Source organism: Pelobates fuscus, chromosome 4 (genome assembly GCF_036172605.1).
Source record: "Pelobates fuscus isolate aPelFus1 chromosome 4, aPelFus1.pri, whole genome shotgun sequence".
NCBI lineage: Eukaryota > Metazoa > Chordata > Amphibia > Anura > Pelobatidae > Pelobates > Pelobates fuscus.
In genome coordinates, this window is record NC_086320.1 from 22,974,047 (window position 1) to 22,995,971 (window position 21,925).

Below are 21,925 nucleotides of genomic sequence, written 5' to 3' on the forward strand. Positions count from 1 at the left end.
AGTGGGCGGAGACTATAACGGGACACGGGGCGTGGCCTGTCCCAGAGCATCAAATAAGGCAGAGAGAAGGCGGGGCTTGATGAAAGAAAGCGCTGGACTTTGGTCGGTGGGTGGGGCCTGAGAGGGAGCGAGCGCGGAGAGGCTGAGCTGGACGGGTCAGTGTGAGCAGCGGGGGCGCGCTCAGTGCAGTGTCAGCCTCGGCAGCGGGGGCGCGCGCAGTGCGGTCTGTGCCGGGGAGCGTGAGCGCGCACAGGTCAGGGTGAGGAGCGGGAGCGCGGCGGTCCCGGTGTGTGTTGGGAGCGCGCGGTTCCGGTGGCGGAGGCGGTTGCTGTCGGAGATCCTGGGGAGTCCATAGCGACCAGTGAGGTGAGAACCGGGGGGATCGGGCGCTCTGCATGCTGGGAAACGGGGGGAGACCGGGGGGGCACTGAGTGCACTTCATGTTATAATACCCCCATACTGCCCCCACCCAGTGATAATACCCCCATACTGCCCCCACCCAGTGATAATACCCCCTCACTGCCCCCCACCCAGTGATAATACCCCCTCACTGCCCCCCACCCAGTGATAATACCCCCTCACTGCCCCCCACCCAGTGATAATACCCCCTCACTGCCCCCCACCCAGTGATAATACCCCCATACTGCCCCCACCCAGTGATAATACCCCCTCACTGCCCCCCACCCAGTGATAATACCCCCTCACTGCCCCCCACCCAGTGATAATACCCCCTCACTGCCCCCCACCCAGTGATAATACCCCCTCACTGCCCCCCACCCAGTGATAATACCCCCTCACTGCCCCCCACCCAGCGATAATACCCCCTTACTGCCCCCCACCCAGCGATAATACCCCCTCACTGCCCCCCATCCGGTGATAATACCCCCTCACTGCCCCCCATCCGGTGATAATACCCCCTCACTGCCCCCCATCCGGTGATAATACTCCCTCACTGCCCCCCATCCGGTGATAATACCCCCTCACTGCCCCCCATCCGGTGATAATACCCCCTCACTGCCCCCCATCCGGTGATAATACCCCCTCACTGCCCCGCATCCGGTGATAATACCCCCTCACTGCCCCCCATCCGGTGATAATACCCCCTCACTGCCCCCCATCCGGTGATAATACCCCCTCACTGCCCCCCATCCGGTGATAATACCCCCTCACTGCCCCCCATCCGGTGATAATACCCCCTCACTGCCCCCCATCCGGTGATAATACCCCCTCACTGCCCCCCACCCGGTGATAATACCCCCTCACTGCCCCCCACCCGGTGATAATACCCCCCACCCGGTGATAATACCCCCCACCCGGTGATAATACCCCCCACCCGGTGATAATACCCCCCACCCGGTGATAATACCCCCCACCCGGTGATAATACCCCCCACCCGGTGATAATACCCCCCACCCGGTGATAATACCCCCCACCCGGTGATAATACCCCCCACCCGGTGATAATACCCCCCACCCGGTGATAATACCCCCCACCCGGTGATAATACCCCCCACCCGGTGATAATACCCCCCACCCGGTGATAATACCCCCCACCCGGTGATAATACCCCCCACCCGGTGATAATACCCCCCACCCGGTGATAATACCCCCCACCCGGTGATAATACCCCCCACCCGGTGATAATACCCCCCACCCGGTGATAATACCCCCCACCCGGTGATAATACCCCCCACCCGGTGATAATACCCCCCACCCGGTGATAATACCCCCCACCCGGTGATAATACCCCCCACCCGGTGATAATACCCCCCACCCGGTGATAATACCCCCCACCCGGTGATAATACCCCCCACCCGGTGATAATACCCCCCACCCGGTGATAATACCCCCCACCCGGTGATAATACCCCCCACCCGGTGATAATACCCCCCACCCGGTGATAATACCCCCCACCCGGTGATAATACCCCCCACCCGGTGATAATACCCCCCACCCGGTGATAATACCCCCCACCCGGTGATAATACCCCCCACCCGGTGATAATACCCCCCACCCAGTGATAATACACCCTCACTGCCCCCCACCCAGTGATAATACCCCCCACCCAGTGATAATACCCCCCACCCAGTGATAATACCCCCCACCCAGTGATAATACCCCCCACCCAGTGATAATACCCCCCACCCAGTGATAATACCCCCTCACTGCCCCCCACCCAGTGATAATACCCCCCACCCAGTGATAATACCCCCCACCCAGTGATAATACCCCCCACCCAGTGATAATACCCCCCACCCAGTGATAATACCCCCCACCCAGTGATAATACCCCCCACCCAGTGATAATACCCCCCACCCAGTGATAATACCCCCCACCCAGTGATAATACCCCCTCCTTCCCCCCACCCAGTGATAATACCCCCTCCTTCCCCCCACCCAGTGATAATACCCCCTCCTTCCCCCCCACCCAGCGATAATACCCCCTTACTGCCCCCACGCAGCGATAATACTCCCTCACTGCCCCCCACCCAGCGATAATACCCCCTCACTGCCCCCCACCCAGCGATAATACCCCCTCACTGCCCCCCACCCAGCGATAATACCCCCTCACTGCCCCCCACCCAGCGATAATACCCCCTCACTGCCCCCCACCCAGCGATAATACCCCCTCACTGCCCCCCACCCAGTGATAATACCCCCCACCCAGTGATAATACCCCCCACCCAGTGATAATACCCCCCACCCAGTGATAATACCCCCCACCCAGTGATAATACCCCCCACCCAGTGATAATACCCCCCACCCAGTGATAATACCCCCCACCCAGTGATAATACCCCCCACCCAGTGATAATACCCCCCACCCAGTGATAATACCCCCCACCCAGTGATAATACCCCCCACCCAGTGATAATACCCCCCACCCAGTGATAATACCCCCCACCCAGTGATAATACCCCCTTACTGCCCCCCCACCCAGTGATAATACCCCCTTACTGCCCCCCCACCCAGTGATAATACCCCCTTACTGCCCCCCCACCCAGTGATAATACCCCCTTACTGCCCCCCCACCCAGTGATAATACCCCCTTACTGCCCCCCCACCCAGTGATAATACCCCCTTACTGCCCCCCCACCCAGTGATAATACCCCCTTACTGCCCCCCACCCAGTGATAATACCCCCTTACTGCCCCCCCACCCAGTGATAATACCCCCTTACTGCCCCCCCACCCAGTGATAACACCCCCTTACTGCCCCCCCACCCAGCGATAACACCCCCTTACTGCCCCCCACCCAGCGATAACACCCCCTTACTGCCCCCCACCCAGCGATAACACCCCCTTACTGCCCCCCACCCAGCGATAACACCCCCTTACTGCCCCCCACCCAGCGATAACACCCCCTTACTGCCCCCCACCCAGCGATAACACCCCCTTACTGCCCCCCACCCAGCGATAACACCCCCTTACTGCCCCCCACCCAGCGATAACACCCCCTTACTGCCCCCCACCCAGCGATAACACCCCCTTACTGCCCCCCACCCAGCGATAACACCCCCTTACTGCCCCCCACCCAGCGATAACACCCCCTTACTGCCCCCCACCCAGCGATAACACCCCCTTACTGCCCCCCCACCCAGCGATAATACCCCCTTACTGCCCCCCCACCCAGCGATAATACCCCCTTACTGCCCCCCCACCCAGCGATAATACCCCCTTACTGCCCCCACCCAGTGATAATACCCCCTACTGCCCCCCACCTAATGATAATACTCCCCTACTGGCCCCACCTAGTGATAAAACCCCCTTACTGCCCCCCACCCAGCTATAATACCCCCACCCAGTGATATCACCTTACTGCCCATTACCTAGTGATAATACCCCCCAGCCAGTGATAATACCCCAACCCATTGATAATATCCCCTTACTGTCCCCCACCTAGTTATAATCCCCCTACACCTAGTGGTAATACCCTCTTACTGCCCCCACACCTAGTGATAATACCCCCAAAGCTAGTGATAATCCCCCCCACCTAGTTATAATACCCCCTTACTGCCCCCCCACCTAGTGATAATACCCCAACCCAATGATAATATCCCCTTACTGTCCCCCACCTAGTGATAATCCCCCCCACCTAGTTATAATACCCCCTTACTGCCCCCCCACCTAGTGATAATACCCTATTATGGTTTATCTTATTAGGTATGTACTGCTCCCTTAGGTGTCTATTGTCCTTTACGCTCTACCTTTTGCCAAATATGCTCCCTAGAAGAAAATATGGTCTTTTCTTTTCTAATGTATAACTAAAAATGGTGAAAGTTAATTGAAAAAGAAAAAGGTTGTGGTTATGGACTAGGAGTACCCTCCCAGTGTAATGGTTTGGCAACATTCCTGGGTCCAGCGGTTCTGGATTAGGAGAGTCCGGTTAGTTCTACTGAGCTAAGCAGGACATTGCAGGGATGGGCTCATTGGCTGAGAACATCCTCTGAGCACTCAAAGCCAAGAATTGCATTCTTTTTTTCAGTCATTCGTAGGCTGAGCACTAGAAGCCAAGAATTGCACTCCTGTTTCAGTCATTCGTAGGCCGATAATCGCCATTTAGGTTCTCCTGCAGGAGAAAACTGGATGTTGAACAGGTGCCCAGGGGACCCAGGTAAGCTATTAAACCATTCTAGTTGTTTTGACAATCTTGTGATGGTGACTCCTGGCAACATAATCACTGCAGCAGGATATAGTGTTTATGGTGGTTTAAGTGCGTCTTTCAGTGACCTTATAATTGGCTTATTGGCAAACGGTCACTTTCTGTTTGGTAAGCGCTCACTGCAGGTCCTGCATGCTCATGGGATTTCTAACAAATGCAGGAACTCTAAAACTGATCATTGTAATTGTTCTTAATTATATATGCGCACTCTGTGTATGATGCAGTAAAATGGAATGGTTTATATTCAACGTGGACTGTTCCTTTAAACAAACATAAACTCTACCAACACTGCACAACTTATTCTGCTTGCACCCTACTGCTTTCATTGTGAGTTTTATAACCCTTACTGCTTACGCTATGAATCCCTCACTACAAACTTTATTCTGCATGTATTGCATCGAGAGTTCACTAGAACCTGTGTATCATACACTGCGTGTCACCCCATCCCCCCAGTATATCATACACTGTGTGTATTACCCCTTCCTCCAATATGTCTGGCGCTGCGTGTGTATTACCCCTTCCTCCAATATGTCTGGCGCTGCGTGTGTATTACCCCTTCCTCCAATATGTCTGGCGCTGCGTGTGTATTACCCCTTCCTCCAATATGTCTGGCGCTGCGTGTGTATTACCCCTTCCTCCAATATGTCTGGCGCTGCGTGTGTATTACCCCTTCCTCAATATGTCTGGCGCTGCGTGTGTAACCCCTTCCTCCAATATGTCTGGCGCTGCGTGTGTAACCCCTTCCTCCAATATGTCTGGCGCTGCGTGTGTAACCCCCTCCTCCAATATGTCTGGCTCTGCGTGTGTAACCCCCTGCTCCAATATGTCTGGCGCTGCGTGTGTAACCCCTTCCTCCAATATGTCTGGCGCTGCGTGTGTAACCCCTTCCTCCAATATGTCTGGCGCTGCGTGTGTAACCCCTTCCTCCAATATGACTGGCGCTGCGTGTGTAACCCCTTCCTCCAATATGACTGGCGCTGCGTGTGTAACCCCTTCCTCCAATATGTCTGGCGCTGCGTGTGTAACCCCTTCCTCCAATATGTCTGGCGCTGCGTGTGTAACCCCTTCCTCCAATATGTCTGGCGCTGCGTGTGTAACCCCTTCCTCCAATATGTCTGGCGCTGCGTGTGTAACCCCTTCCTCCAATATGTCTGGCGCTGCGTGTGTAACCCCTTCCTCCAATATGTCTGGCGCTGCGTGTGTAACCCCTTCCTCCAATATGTCTGGCGCTGCGTGTGTAACCCCTTCCTCCAATATGTCTGGCGCTGCGTGTGTAACCCCTTCCTCCAATATGTCTGGCGCTGCGTGTGTAACCCCTTCCTCCAATATGTCTGGCGCTGCGTGTGTAACCCCCTCCTCCAATATGTCTGGCGCTGCGTGTGTAACCCCTTCCTCCAATATGTCTGGCACTGTCTGCTCTACCACCAAGCAATGTTCTGTAACCTGCATGTATGTGAAATGACCTCAGACTGTGTGTGTGTGTGTGTGTGTGTGCGCGGTCACTGGGCCTTTTTTTAAATGTGCTTTTCTTGTGTATTTACATATCTCAGAGCTACAATCTCATGTCATGTTTCCAAGCAGTTAAAGTGGAACAATGTTTATGGCTTCACTTACATATGAAATGGTTAGTGTGGGATTTCTTCCTGTCTTCTGTGTCCGGTCTTTGAACAGTTTGGTTAAACCCGTGTTTTGCTCATTGCAAAAACCAGTAGTCTTGAGTTTAGTATTGCAATTTGATGTGACTTGGATGCAAGGGTTTGTTTTATCCCAGCGCTGTATGTTCCATATTTCTGTTATGCTGGCTTGGTGTTAAAGCCCCATAATAAATTAGTGACTTGATATTGCTGGACCAGTGGACCTCAATGTTCAGGGTTACTGTATCAAGGGACATTTCTGGGAGCAGTGAGCAGGAACATTGAGTTGGTTTCCACGGAAACTGCCCCACTATTAGAATTTTCCCCAGCACTGCTCACTCTATATAACCCCTCTGGTCTTGTACAGTTTACAGAGTAAGGCTACAAAAGCAGTGATTGGGCACCCTGTAGAAAAAAGCTGGGAAGTCGGTCATGAGAGCAATATATGGTAACCTTCAGCCTGTGTGCTAGTTTTCTATTCACATAAGGCACGCACCAGTGGAGGAGTCTGTCAAATCCTGTTTAACCCCATGAGGTATTTTTATATTAATCCAATGGGTGCTTTCTAGTGGCTTTTTCAATCTTCTGGTTCTCTGAGGGATAAAGGTCTGAGTCTTATTTAACCTTCCATTAAAGCATGCATATTGATGTTTTATATAGACTAAAATGATCCAATACAATGTCAGCAGCCGTTTTATTTTGTCCCCTTTTGAAGCCAGGTATTCCTTAAAAAGGTCTCTCACTTGTCGCTCTGCACACTACACCCCGAGCGTTCCTTCTTTATGTTGACATTGACTTAATTTCAATGATTTGTGTATGCCAGTGATTCTTTAAAGGACCACTCTAGTGCCAGGAAAACATACTCGTTTTCCTGGCACTAGAGTACCCTGAGGGTGCCCCCACCCTCAGGGACCCCCTCCCGCCGGGCTCTGGAGAGAGGAAGGGGTTAAACTTACCTCTTTTTCCAGCGCCGGGCGGGGAGCTTTCCTCCTCCTCTCCATCTTGATCGCGACGTCATCGGCTGAATGCGCATGCGCGGCAGGAGCCGCGCTCGCATTCAGCCGGTCGCATAGGAAAGCATTTACAATGCTTTCCTATGGACGCTTGCGTGCTCTCACTGTGATTTTCACAGTGAGAATCACGCAAACGCCTCTAGCGGCTGTCAGTGAGACAGCCACTAGAGGATTTGGAGGCTGGATTAACCCTCATTATAAACATAGCAGTTTCTCTGAAACTGCTATGTTTATAAAAAAAAGGGTTAATCCTAGAGGTACCTGGCACCCAGACCACTTCATTAAGCTGAAGTCGTCTGGGTGCCTAGAGTGGTCCTTTAACATGTTTGGGACAGGGCCCAAAATATGTGCGTGGCGATGTAGTGACCCAGTAATACATTAAAAATAATTAATAAATACTGAAATACGTTTAAAAAAATAAATAAATAAAAAATAAACAAATCATTTGAGGATGAATTCCTTTCAAATTGAAAAGGGAAAAATGTGTCTCAACAAACTGAAGTGTAAATACAAAAAACATAGTTTATTCATTCATAGGAAAAATAATCAAGGTGACAATATGACCGAGGGAGCGCTACACGTTTCGTTCCATGGAGATGGGGTATCAGTAGAAATGGGGAAGGCAGTATTGCTACTTCAAACAATCTGTTATAGCTCTGATGAATAACGTAGCCTATTCCAACTAAGGTGTATTCACAGAAAATGTCAGACACACAGTCTCGGGTCCCCTTTACAGGAATCTTGATCCACTGCCCTAACCCAGAGTGACTTTGGCTATAATACTCCTGATGTTACTGCATGCAGCAAAATATCATCACGTGGGTGATTCTTTGAGATTTGAGTAAATGAGGCATGTTTGAATTGGACATTTTAATAAAGCATTTTAGCAGTGAATACATGTTAAGCAAATTAGAGTCCTGGACCCATCCTACAGTCTTGCTCAGTTTGAACGCTTTCAACACTTAAACATCAACTGTGTGTTTTGTATTAATTTCATTGGGTTTGTGCTAGGACAGGTGCCCATCATGAGGATTCCCGATGGTGGGTGTACCTGGTCGTGTTTTGTTTTTTAGAATATGGGATGTACCCATATAATTAATAAATCCAACCACAAGCTTTTTACTTTATTTTAACCACTTGAGGGGTGTGCTTTGGGAACACCTCTGGATCTCAAAGGGTTAAAAACCAATAAACATCAAAAAAATTTGTTTCTGGTCCAACAGGAAGTTGGCATTCACCCACAATATAGGTGGATAATCACAGTACTAATTCACACTGGGTTCGGCTTATAGGAGATTTCAGGCCCAGGGCCCTATCACTATGGTTTATCTCGTACAAGCGTTCTGCTCTGACTGCACGCTTATCAGTTAGTGAGCATTAAGCTGAACTTTTGCTCTGAGATTTGAGCTTTCTGGAGGTCTGACAGGAAGTGAGGCCGGGTCTGATAGTATTTCCTGTGGGTTTTTATTATTTAAGCCATTGAAAGCGGACGTTAACTCACTGTGGAGAAGCTGTGAATTGCTTGGCTGGGGGAGCAGTGCATAGCGTCTTAGGGAGCAATCTATTATATGTATAGCTTCAACTGTTTAAACCATTATCCAGTGATCTGCAGGCCTCCTGCTGCTTTCAACTCATATATATATATATATATATAGATCTTAACATCCTGTAAAATGGAATTCATATTCTGTCCTAAAGCTTCATTGTGTGCACATTCATTGGAACTCAGAAAGGGATACCCTTGGCATTGTTGTTCTGGAGTATTTTTTTATATTACGCACCCTGTGATGGTGGTTATATTATACATTGCTCGGCCTCTTGTTGCAACTCATCAGTAAGACGTTTCAGGAACCTTCTGTAGTTTAATATACTGCTGGTGTCATATTTTACAGGAATGTATATTTTTGGAATTACATTTACCAGTTTTACCTAGTTTTGGGGAAAACCACTTGCTGAGATCATGCAAACATTTTGTGGCCTGTAGGATTTAACAGTAGGCAGCAGAATCCTTAACGACTTGCTCCTGATGGTAAGCTCTAAAGCACAGCCATTCAGTGTTGGTCCTCTCTAATCCTCTAATCAGGATTGGACAGGTTATTCACTAAAGTGTGAGTTGTTGGGAATTAAAAGAGAATTTCAAATTTTAGGCCTATATAGAAAACTGGAAACATGACTTGGAGGAGTTTAAAAAAAAATTTGGGCTACATTTAAAAAAAATTCTGAATTCCCAATAATATACACTTTACGAATTAAGATACTATAAATGTGTATTGTGGACATCAACTTGAAGCCCCTTTAACACCTCTATCTTCAGCAAGTTCTATGATTGTTTATCTTGCATATGCAATGAATGTGTGGCTTACTTGTTTATATATGGATTCTTCTCAGAAAAACCCACAAGCTTGCTTGATTTAAAATGTCAGTCCTGCCACTTGCCCTCTCTGGTTCATATCAACTGCCCATACAACTTCCAGGTTCCATACGTGTAGACTTGGTAACGTCACTGGCGTAACTACGAAATGATGGTGACCTGTTTCTCTCCATTGAGTTTCCTCCGAGCAGACCACATCCGTAACCCTGAGTGCAGTCTTGTGAACGAATCCTTAAAGCTGGGCTCAAAGTTTTATCTTCTGTCTACTAAACCGGCTTTAACGTTACTTGCCACTTCAAGCCTGGAACATCCATGGCACACTCCAAATGGAGTGCGTTTTTACTCCCAGAGTTAAATTTCCTTTTGCTGAAGTACTCAAACCACTTCATCTCAATGAAGTGGTCTGAGTGCGGTGCCCCTGCATGAGGTCATCCAGTGTCTTGAAAATCGCCATGAAGCGTCCTCGGCGCTGAAATAAGGTTAGTGAACAAAAGGTGTTTTAACCGTTTCATGGGTGGGGGCACACTATAGTGTTACTAATGGGCCATGCAAACAACTGGAGCCTTTTGACCAAAACCAGGATTCCCCAGGCACCTACACAGAATTTCGCAGGAGGTGGTCCCCAGAGCCTAGTTGGCGATCATATGTAGTTGTTATGGTGCTTAGATTTTCTGTAACGTGAAAAGTGGTAAACGGGTATGAAGAAAGCATTGATTTTTCTTCTCACTAAATTGTTTATTATAACTAAAGGATGCTGTTTTTCTATACTGGTAGTTCTACTGAACAGTTTAATCATTCCTAATTTTTTTTTCATATAGCAACGTGTGTGTACACGTTACTGATTAACTGATACAGCATAAAACATTTTGAGGATATCCCATCATCACCTCTTCCCATTCCTCTCTTTTTCTTTAACTACTGAATCTGTTTGCATATTCATTTTACAAACCCGTATCTGTGTTCTATTGTTCTTAAAAACTCTGTGTAATTACTACATATAGTACCGGGAACAGCTGCAGAGGGACCAAGTGATTACTATAGGTAGGGGAATAAGGGCCCCTAAACCGTACCTGTTATGTCACATGACAAAGAAAAATACAAACGCTGGAATAACATGCACAATATGTTATTTGAATGTGGAGTTTAGAGGGACTCCCCTGACATCAAAATAAAAATACATCTTAAAATATGCATACAAAGTGTTCTCCACCAAGCAGTTCAAAGTTAAAGGGATATTAACATTTTAATGTGTGTCTGATTTAAGCACTATCCTATTCTAAACCTACCTTTCTCAATGTATGGCCTACAGGGGCAGCTCTTTATCTTTGGACAATTGACAGCTGTCTCTCCATGTGTTTGCGGTTGTGAACTAGTCTTTGTACCCAGGTGTTGGTGACCTAGCTAGTGCTTGTGCAAGATGGGGGCACTTCACAAACCGCTGATGATCATATATTGGACAGGAGTGTCTTCCCAGTTACCGAAATCTGCATAGTCATTGCATGTTCTGTGTTTGGGGTATTGGCGTGTATGTGAGGGGATGCATTGATTTTGCGAACCCTCTTCCCTGTTAACCCCTTTATTATCTCTTTACAGTCCTGCCAGGTCACCTGTCACATCGGAATTAATAATTCATGTTACAGTCCTGAGCCTTCATAGATTAGCTGTGAGATAGTTAAAGATTATGAAAATCTGCATATCCCCTTGGAAATGGACTTCACGTGTCACATTATGTGCATCATGGGTAATGTAGTCCTTGTCACTGTGTTCTATCTACACTATTGTAGAAAGATTCCAAGAGCTGTGCCAGTTATCTCCCACGACATTTCATTCCGGTGTTTGGAACCTTATGTGGAGCACCTCACCTGATGAGCAGTAAACATATGGCTAGCAAAATTAGACATTTTGGGCAGCCCCTATTAAGGTGCTATGTATTTAAAGAAACGTTGTTACCTAAAAACAGTTTTTTTTTTTTTTTTTTTTTTTTTTTTTTATATATATAATGACTATTTAATCAGGTTTTAAAAGGAAATATATTTGTGATTAAATGAATTATATGTAAAAATAATGAGGACACATCTCTAGCTTTAGTACAAGACAGGATCCTTCCGCCATGTGCATATACTGTACTTTGGTTTGTACAGCTAGTTGGTCTGATGTTACTTCAGTGTGCGAAGAGTGACGCAGCAAAGACCATAGAGACTCTGTTTTCAAACACTCTCTGGCCCAAGGTGTGTGCGCGTGGCTGCCTGGCCCAAGGTGTGTGCGCGTGGCTGCCTGGCCCAAGGTGTGTGCGCGTGGCTGCCTGGCCCAAGGTGTGTGCGCGTGGCTGCCTGGCCCAAGGTGTGTGCGCGTGGCTGCCTGGCCCAAGGTGTGTGCGCGTGGCTGCCTGGCCCAAGGTGTGTGCGCGTGGCTGCCTGGCCCAAGGTGTGTGCGCGTGGCTGAAAGATCCTGTCCTCTATTAAAAGTAGGGATCCGTTTTTCCTCATTTTGTTGCATGTACTTTAGTTAACAAAAATCTAATTTCATTGCAAAATTGATGAAAGGGTCATTACTTTTATAAATAGTTTTTAGGTGACAGTTGTTAATTAACACAGTTGGGGATATGAAAGACAAGCCTTTGTACGGTCTGCATTAGACATTTCATAATACCCCGTCTCTGCTTTCACTGCTTCGAAGCGTGAATAAAGCACCAGGCTGACCACCCTTGTCAGATAAAGTCAGATCTGTGTGACCAAGCCTCCCAGCATGAGGTCATCACTGCATTACAGCTGTGTGCAGATTAGGTGACGCTCAAGGGATCCCAGTGAAGCCCTCCAAACCACAAACCCCCTGCTATTACTAAAACACGTGTGCATGCTATATACATGCATAGACATTGGTGATGGACTACTCCCACAGAAGTTGGTCTCTACTCTTTCTGCAGCTTTTCTAATGAGATTGAGGATACGTGTTCAGGTCACCTGGTTTGGATACTGACTAAGTATTTGTTAAGCACGTGGCAGAGCTGCACAGACCCTAATATTTTAAAGCAGGGGGTTGTGTTCTCTAAACTCAGAAAGTGTGCAGAATTTAAAGAGGTATTGTTCATTTTTCTTCTTAAGCAGCTGGGCTGCAAAACCAGCTGACTTTCACAATTTAGTTAGTTTGCTCTAAAAATCACCGTTCTTTGGTATATCCTGTTTAATTCCCAGTTTAGAGAGATTATCATATATGTGACTATTACTTTGGTGATTCCGATTTCCCCTTCTAATTTTGGAGGTAACACACAGCAGTGTTTTGCTCCTTCTGCTTTCATGAAAACTTATTTCTTTTTAAATTTTTTTTAAACAAAAAAATACATGGCAGATATCCATGAGAAACTCACTGCCTCACATTACGGCTCAGTGACTAAATCCCATCGGTTGGGAAAGCAATCTGCATGAGCGTGAAAAATGCTGGCCAATACCGTAAGAAAAGAAAAAGAATCAATTTTTAAAATGTTGCCTTTAAAAATGCACAGACCATTAAACATACAATTGTATTGTTTATTTAATATTAAGACACAACCTAGAATTCACTACTAACATGTGATTTTAAGCAGTTAATGCTTTTCTCTTTCCATTCTGGGTCTCATTGAATAATGATTCTATAGCTATGGTTTTTGTATTATTGCACACTTATGTGTGTGTGTTTGTTTGTTTTTTCATTGTTAGATTTAGTCTTTTGTAGGAGTCATGTCTTTTATCTTCAAATAACCAGTGACTTTGTGGACTGCATTTCCTATGATGATCATCCAGTCGAAAAAGGAAGCTTAGTCTGTGACAGATGTAGAGCCGAATGGTCAGCCATCCGTGATGTACGCATTGATAAGTCATGTGTGTGAGTTAAAGGGACAGTACAGCATGGGTTTTACCGACCATGGTTTTAAGTATTGAGTGTAGAATAAATGTTTAAAAAATAAATGCTGAATTCTTAGTGATTCCAGTGGATCTTCTATGGCCTTAAACTGGGGTGGCATTGCATTAGTAGCGCTTTGTATGTTCCTGTGATTACTGTAAACTTGTTGGAGCATAGCTGTCGACTCCTATTGTTTCCATTTGCCTATATTTTTATCATCACTTATTTGTATGTTCATTTTTGTTTACCCATGTACATCACTGCAGCAACTGTTGATGACTTATAAGTAGTTATGGTTCCCTAATATAAATAAACGGCAGCTGCTTGTACGTCCTTAGTTCTGTAGTACAGGCATACATCGAATAAAGTGTTGTGCCGGCGCACCTGCCACGTCAAATACGGAATTCTCATTTCTACCTCCCTGACAGGCTGAAACTAATGTCACCGACGCAGGGGGTGTGCTGCATGTTGCAAGTATCTGGTTTCATGAAAATTATGCATTTCACTTCTTAGCATCCTACTGTTCACCAAATAGATTTTATTAAAAAAATATCTTCACCAGTGACAGCCATGTACGTGATCCGTGGCTCTCCAAGCTCTCGTAAAGAGCAAACTAGTATAGAACATCTACATCTGATGATATCATGTACTACCGGCGTTAAAAGAAATGCCGCAGGTTGGATGGGAGAGATAAATGACTTGAAGCGTAGAAGCACAGTCATTTTTTACTTTTAAGAAGGGGGAAAAAAAAGAATAGCTAGCGTATGAGATTGTGATATAACCTTCACATTGCACAAGTATGAATGACTGGCGTACCCCTGGCTCTGGTGATCCTAAATCACTTGCTAACGGAAAGACTTTTGGTGGTGGGGGGGAGATACAGGATGTTGTACCTCATTTCCCATCCCGTAGGACAAGAGCCGGGAACGCCTTTTCCTTAACAAACACTGCCAGAACATTTCCCTTCTGGGCTCATATTATAGTATTCCTGCTGTAACTGGGTCCTGTTACACACCATTGTCCTATTTAACTCTTGGGTAACAGAATGGAGGGGAGGCTATTGTTTTGGTCCCCCCCAACACATCCTGCAACATCAAAGGGTTAAAGTCCTTGGTGTCTGTGGGAAGAAATGCCTCTTCATGTGGTATAGTATTTGTTGGATAATGTACATAAATGTTCGTGCAGCACAATAAGAATGTTTTAAAGCACACAATAGGTTTTTGTTTTCAAGATTCCTCGGAGAGCAGTTTGGGGATGCTTACATGCTGATACAAATATCAGGATAATGGCGTGATCTCGCGTGTCGCCTTTGACTGGGCAGAGTTATGGATTGGGGCGAGTTGTTTCATTCAAAATAGAGTTGGTGAAATTTTGCAGTTGAGCCATTTTAGTCTAAAATTCAGTCCATATGCACAGTTTAGTGAATAACTCCCTGGTATATTTATCATCAATGTACATGAACTTTGACTGGGACAGATTTCACTGTTTATTGCAACACATGCTGACTGTGACGAGCATTGTCTAAATTACCATGTGAACAGTCAGCCAGTAATAGATTCTCTAATAAATAATTTAATATTTTGCTGTTTTATTTGATTTATTTTAAGTGGGAACTACATTTTTATTCTTTCACACTGTATTATATTGTCAGTTTGTTTCACGATGTAGACATTAAAAACAATGCACACTGTGATCCCTGCAATAGCTCAGAGGGAGCTGTTGCAGTACAAGTGTTTTTTTTTTTTTTTTAAATAGAAAGTTAAGAAAGAGCCCACACAAGACACGTATGGTGTTTGCACACCTGGTGGGAAAGCTTCCCATCATGACGTCACAAAGCTGGGGGGCTAGACGGTTTGCAAATTGCTGTAACTATAAAGAACTTGCTGAAGGGAGACACGCTGGGGTATAGTGTTCCTTTTAGAGGTTCTGGTGTTAATTTAACATAGTTATTTGAGTCCGTGTTAGGGATGTAGTTTGTGCTTGGTGAGGACTTTCAAGCTTATGAAATATAGTTTCCACTAACTGGTAAAACCGATAAGATTGATGCCTCCTGCCGCAGATTTTTTCAGTCCAATGTTCTCATCGACTTTGTGTTGTTCGCCATAGTGAGAAAATGCACGGCTAGTTTTATCTAGGAGACATAATATTCAAGTAGCTTTGGCAAAGGGAAGGGAAAAAGCACCATACAGTAGGCAAAAGCCTTGATTGAAACCAGGAAGATATGCCAGGCTAAAACAGGCAGCCTTGTAATCGATCCAAATAGCAGGGACTTCCCCTTTAATGTGCACAGAACCCTTGCATACCCTCCCTAGTCCTTAAATTCTTGCAGCTGCAGGCGTGTGCAGCCCTGGCCGCTCCTCCCAGAGTTTGGCTTCCTGTGTTTCCTTACATGCTTGCCGGGACGGCTGCCAGAGAAAGGGCTCATAGTAGGAAGCGGATACTGTGCCCTCGAGGAAATGCTGGAAGAAGAGAGACTGTGAGCCAGTCCGATCTCTCGGTCCATGAAATGCATTGATTCCAGCAAGGTACAGGCCTCTTTACTAACAGTTCTGTTTTTAGATTTCTTTGTCTGGTTTCGCAGAATACTTTGTGCAGAGTAAAGCGTTTCCATCACATTTCGTTGCTTTTTTATTTTTTAGCTTTCATAGTACAGTAGATGCTATGAAAACACATCTAGGTATGTGTGAGCGTGCATGCTTTTTTTTATTTGAGGGAGGATGTGGGTTTTTTGTTTAAAACTAAAGAGGATCTGTTCCATATGGGATGTTAATAAAATAACAAACCTTGTATAAGTAATACCTTTTTATTGGCTAATGAAAAAGGGATATGCTTTTTCCCGTTGGCCCATAAAGGTATCACTTATACAATTTTTAATTTTTTTTTAATTCTTATTTAACAAACTGGTTAACACGGTACCAATAAATCAATTGTTCATATGCCATTTGGGATTGCTGAATCTTTGCAAATGAAAACTGAGAAATTACGCTGTTTAAATTTTGCAATTCCGTTGCTTCTAGTTGCTGTCAAACATGGGCTTTAGACTAAAAATGGATCTATAAGTGAATTGGCTTGGCTTAAAGGGTTACTGTAAGAATCATAACCACTACAGCCCTCCATGGTGGTTATGATGTTAAGAGGAACCTGGGCACATTTCCCGCTAATAGGGAAAACTGATTAACAATGGTTTGCCCTCCTACCTGTGTCTTTTCTCCTCTGAGGGGCATCCATCTTCTGCCGAGGACTGATGCTGAGGCTGTATCCATTAATTGGCTTAATGTGTCAGCTGACCGCTCTCAGCCAGTGAATGCATTGGAATATGCACAGAATTAACAGTAGTCAGTCTGGGTGATGACTCCCCAGGTTAAACTCCATATGTGCAGTGTTTAAAAGTGAAACCCTTCCAATTGAGTCCAGGCATTATGACCACTCCAAACCATTGAAGTGGTCGTGGAGCTTGGAGTGACCCTTTGCAAAGTATGCTGAGCCCGAAGCCTGGCAGTGCATGCAATGCTTCTCCATTGGGATCAGTACTTCTCATAGAGAAGCAATGGGTTGGCAGATTGGGGACAAATTAATCTATTTTTACTGCATACACAATTCACAGCATCATTAAAGCAAATATGTTAAGGCAATCTCTCTTATTAGAATGTATTTAGCATCACTTCACTATTTATATTTGTATTTTACCTCCGGTGCTACATTCACTGTCATAGTGTGGTACAGCATTGAGCTTGTTGCACATTTCTTAAGGTTTCATTTATTTATTTATTTTTTCGATCACTGCTACATACAGAATACTTTGTTTTTATCAATCCATTCTTTTATTTAAAATGTGGTTTTCCTTTTTTTTTTTTTTTTTTCTTTTTCTTTAGTAGTCTTCTCTCTGTAAGTAATCCTGCATGGAAACAACAGGGGGTGCTATGACCTAATGGAATCTGAATAAAAATACATTAAATATTTCTATATCTCTCAATAAGAAAAAAAATATGAAACATTTCAAAACCTGTATAATTGCAATAAAACCTGCACCAATAAGTGTACACTTATTTCAGGTTTTTTTTGTTTGTTTTTTTTAATTTTCAGTGCACCAATAAATCTGTCCTTTGTGTGTTTAAAAAAAAAAAAATCCGAGCTGAATTTTTTTTTTTTTCATGGTGATTTTTCCATTGGTTCCATAACTAAAATAAGTTATAAAGTATATTATTGGGAAAAGAAAGATTTGTTTATACATTACAAAAAATGATGAAGATAAAAGCTGTTGACTTGCCAGGCAGAAAAAATGTTGGCCTACTATAGCTCTGGTCACATACCAGTGTAAATTCTAGAGTGGAATACATTTTTGAACGGAGTAGAACTACCTAATGAGTTAATATAAGGCGGTCAGGTGAGAGGATTTTTTTTCCGTAAAATTACTTTGAGGTTTCTATCCAATACATACCGGGGAAAGAGATTTTTGGATGTAGCAGTGATAGTGGAGGGGGGAGGGGCTGACCCAGTGATGTAATATACTTTTACATGCTGGGGACAAGATCATATGGGCTAGTTTTGGTTGACATAAGAAAATGATCTGCCTATTAGCCGTGTAGGTCTAATTTTCATCTTGTCTAAAGAATGCCTTGATTCCCGCACATCCTGAAAAGCAGTAGTAGAGTTATGCTTTGTCTGTCCCACATTTCAAACCGCTAGCAGAGTTCTTGAGTTTTAGAGAAAATAGTTTTTGAGGGTACACCCTATTTTTTTTAAATAGGTCTCCAATAAAGAATGAATGATTTAGCTGAAATGTCCAAATGATTTCCTTTCAATGTAAAGAACTGTGCACAATGGACATTGATTTGGTCTTGACCTTGGAAGCCCCCATGTGCTGAGATCCTGCTGAGTTTAATCTTTGATCCGATGGCACAAGGAAACTTTTTTAGTATTTTTGTGTACAGTACAGTAGATCCACACTGTAAGTAATGCCATATTCTTTCCTCTTCATGTTACTTGCGTTCTAGAGCAGACCGTCTATGATATCTAATCTGTACGACTTACCGAGTTTAGCTGCAGAATTTAAAGCACTAGCAACAAGTGTGTTTGCTTCCTGTGGACAAGTCCATCAAACTGTACAAAATATAGAAAGATCCAATCTGATACAACTAAAAAAGTAACAGTTGTTGTCTTCACAGCGAAGACACGTGAACCAAATTAATTTGGGTGTTGCTGAATAATTTGTGTAGCTCCAACTATCAGAGGGGCACACTAGCCCTCCGTACGTATATTGAATTCTAGCTAAAAGAGTTAAATAATGAATGGTAAGCAGTTTCCTAGCGTTGATTAATTGTATTGTTTAGAATGCTTCATATCTCTGGAATAGATTGTAAATATCGTTCTGCCAGGAGTTTATTATATACATGTAGCACTGTTTGAATTGCATTTTGAAATGATTTTTTTTTTTTTTAAATATTAACTCAAGATATGAAAAGAGCTAAGCCTAGACATCAGATTGAATAGGGGAGGGCTAGGAACCCTTGGAGTGACAGAAAGGAACAAGCACCATACTGCTCTGTACAAACACTGACAATGGGTTAATGAGGAGAAATAACAATGTCCTTCAGAAAATGATGGCTCTATAGCAGCTGCTGTGTTAAAATATGCTCAGTGTGGAAAATATCGTTTATTAAGCGCTTGCAATGACCGGAAACATTTTGTATGGCATTTGAAAAGTTTGAGTTAGATGAAGTGTCTACTAAAATTGACCATGCCATTAGTAATCAACCCCCCCTTCCCCCCCCCCAAAAAAGTGTTTTCTTTTATTCTGTTAAAATCTAATTGAAGTACTGTAATATAGAATTTAGTTGGATTTCATTAATTTGAATATTTCTGAATTATTTTTTTTCCACTTTATTAATTGCTTGTATTTAGAGCTCTTAAAGGGACACTATAGTCACCAGAAGAACAAATTAATGTAGTGGTTCTGGTGTCTATATAGCCTGTCCCTGCAGATTCAGCAATGTAAACCCTTCTTTTTCAGAGTATGAGAATGCCTAGTGGCAGGCTCTCAGGCAGCCACTAGAGGTGCTTGCTATCTCACTGCTATCTCAGGCAGCCACTAGAGGTGCTTGCTATCTCACTGCTATCTCAGGCAGCCACTAGAGGTGCTTGCTATCTCACTGCTATCTCAGGCAGCCACTAGAGGTGCTTGCTATCTCACTGCTATCTCAGGCAGCCACTAGAGGTGCTTGCTATCTCACTGCTATCTCAGGCAGCCACTAGAGGTGCTTGCTATCTCACTGCTATCTCAGGCAGCCACTAGAGGTGCTTGCTATCTCACTGCTATCTCAGGCAGCCACTAGAGGTGCTTGCTATCTCACTGCTATCTCAGGCAGCCACTAGAGGTGCTTGCTATCTCACTGCTATCTCAGGCAGCCACTAGAGGTGCTTGCTATCTCACTGCTATCTCAGGCAGCCACTAGAGGTGCTTGCTATCTCACTGCTATCTCAGGCAGCCACTAGAGGTGCTTGCTATCTCACTGCTATCTCAGGCAGCCACTAGAGGTGCTTGCTATCTCACTGCTATCTCAGGCAGCCACTAGAGGTGCTTGCTATCTCACTGCTATCTCAGGCAGCCACTAGAGGTGCTTGCTATCTCACTGCTATCTCAGGCAGCCACTAGAGGTGCTTGCTATCTCACTGCTATCTCAGGCAGCCACTAGAGGTGCTTGCTATCTCACTGCTATCTCAGGCAGCCACTAGAGGTGCTTGCTATCTCACTGCTATCTCAGGCAGCCACTAGAGGTGCTTGCTATCTCACTGCTATCTCAGGCAGCCACTAGAGGTGCTTGCTATCTCACTGCTATCTCAGGCAGCCACTAGAGGTGCTTGCTATCTCACTGCTATCTCAGGCAGCCACTAGAGGTGCTTGCTATCTCACTGCTATCTCAGGCAGCCACTAGAGGTGCTTGCTATCTCACTGCTATCTCAGGCAGCCACTAGAGGTGCTTGCTATCTCACTGCTATCTCAGGCAGCCACTAGAGGTGCTTGCGATCTCACTGCTATCTCAGGCAGCCACTAGAGGTGCTTGCGATCTCACTGCTATCTCAGGCAGCCACTAGAGGTGCTTGCTACTGCACCTACTTCAGGGTCACCACGCTCTGCATGGAGCCTCTGAATGCTCCCCAAAGAGATGCATATATTCAATGCACCTCTATAATATTTTGTTGATTGCTGTTTTTACAGCACACGCACAATAGAACGTATTGGATTGGCTAAGATCCTCAAGAATCCATGCAGATTGCATGGAGCAATGAAGACCAGTGCTTCGATGGAGAATAGGTAGGCTTAAATACCTTTTACCCTAAACTGCTACTCCAGCACTATAGTGTTGGGAATACATGTTTGCATTCCTGACAATATAGTGCTCCTTTAATGTTCATGGTGGTAATAAATCTGCATGTTAAGAATTTTGTTTTAGATAGGCGTTGTGTTTCAGACTTCATCCTACATCTCTGCAACTTTCTTTAACCTTTTTAAAGCGTGATATCTATTTATCTCCCTATCAATATGCAGTTTGACAGATTTGCACGCAGCCATATGCAGGAATACTTTCTCCATTCATTACGAAACTTGTTTAAGAGGATCTTTCACGTAGGGCATCTGCTGTCGCATGAGAGTTGGGTAAGGGTCACTGCTCCTCTGCCTCGGGAACATCTGCAGTTGCTGGCTGCTGTGGGAATCTCATCCTTACTGCGCTGCGCAGCGGTTGAAATTCATGGCGTTTTGGAGAACAGCGAACTCAATATGCTCATGTAGCCTAAGGGAGGGCATTGCTATCTCTGCATTAGGTTTGTTAATTAATGCTTTCCTCCACCAAATTATATACATCATCCACTAAGTATGTGTAATTCAGTGAGAGGCAGGCGTTTATCAAGTACAGAAAAATAATTAATGGAAGTCCTAGCTGGAAGGTGTTTTGTAGGGGATGATGGCAAATTCATTGCGTACTGCTGAGGGATGGAGATCCAGCCCATGCAGGCAGCATACATTCTATATAGGGTTTCCATTTGGCACTGGGTTTCCCAAGTAAGGCTGTACAAGTTGCAAAACCTGGGCTTTGCCAGTGCTGGCGCATTTTCCACTGACTGCTTACTTTTTCCTGATCTATTGCTGCCTTCTGGTTACCAGCAGAGGCTAAGGCTACTTAAAGGGACACTATATAGTCCTAGAAATTTTGGCGCCTGTAATTTGCAAGCTATTTAGTTGGCAGTCGCAGGGAATATTGGAGCCTTGGCTGCTCTGGGGAGGATGGAGGCGGGCAGCTGAGGCAGCATGGAGCTGGCCGTCCTGGGGAGGACGTAGGCGGACGTTCGCGGTAGCATTGTAGGCAACGTATGAG

At 45.2% G+C, this 21,925-nt stretch overlaps 1 protein-coding gene across 4 annotated transcripts in view; it reads left to right on the forward strand.

Moving 5' to 3' along the window:
- Nucleotides 1–208: 208 nt before the first annotated feature.
- PTK2 (protein tyrosine kinase 2) overlaps nt 209–21,925 on the forward strand; it is a 204,975-nt gene continuing 183,258 nt past the window's right edge. For 2 of the 4 annotated variants that reach the window (XM_063451023.1, XM_063451025.1), the window contains exon 1: nt 209–366. Coding sequence is in view for 1 of the 4 variants with exons in the window: in XM_063451018.1 (XP_063307088.1) it covers nt 4,584–4,611 (28 nt within the window). In the remaining 3 variants the exon portion in view is untranslated. Of the gene's footprint in view, nt 367–4,482; nt 4,612–15,982; nt 16,079–21,925 lie in introns of those variants that run through there. The other 2 variants (XM_063451018.1, XM_063451024.1) reach the window with 2 other exon arrangements.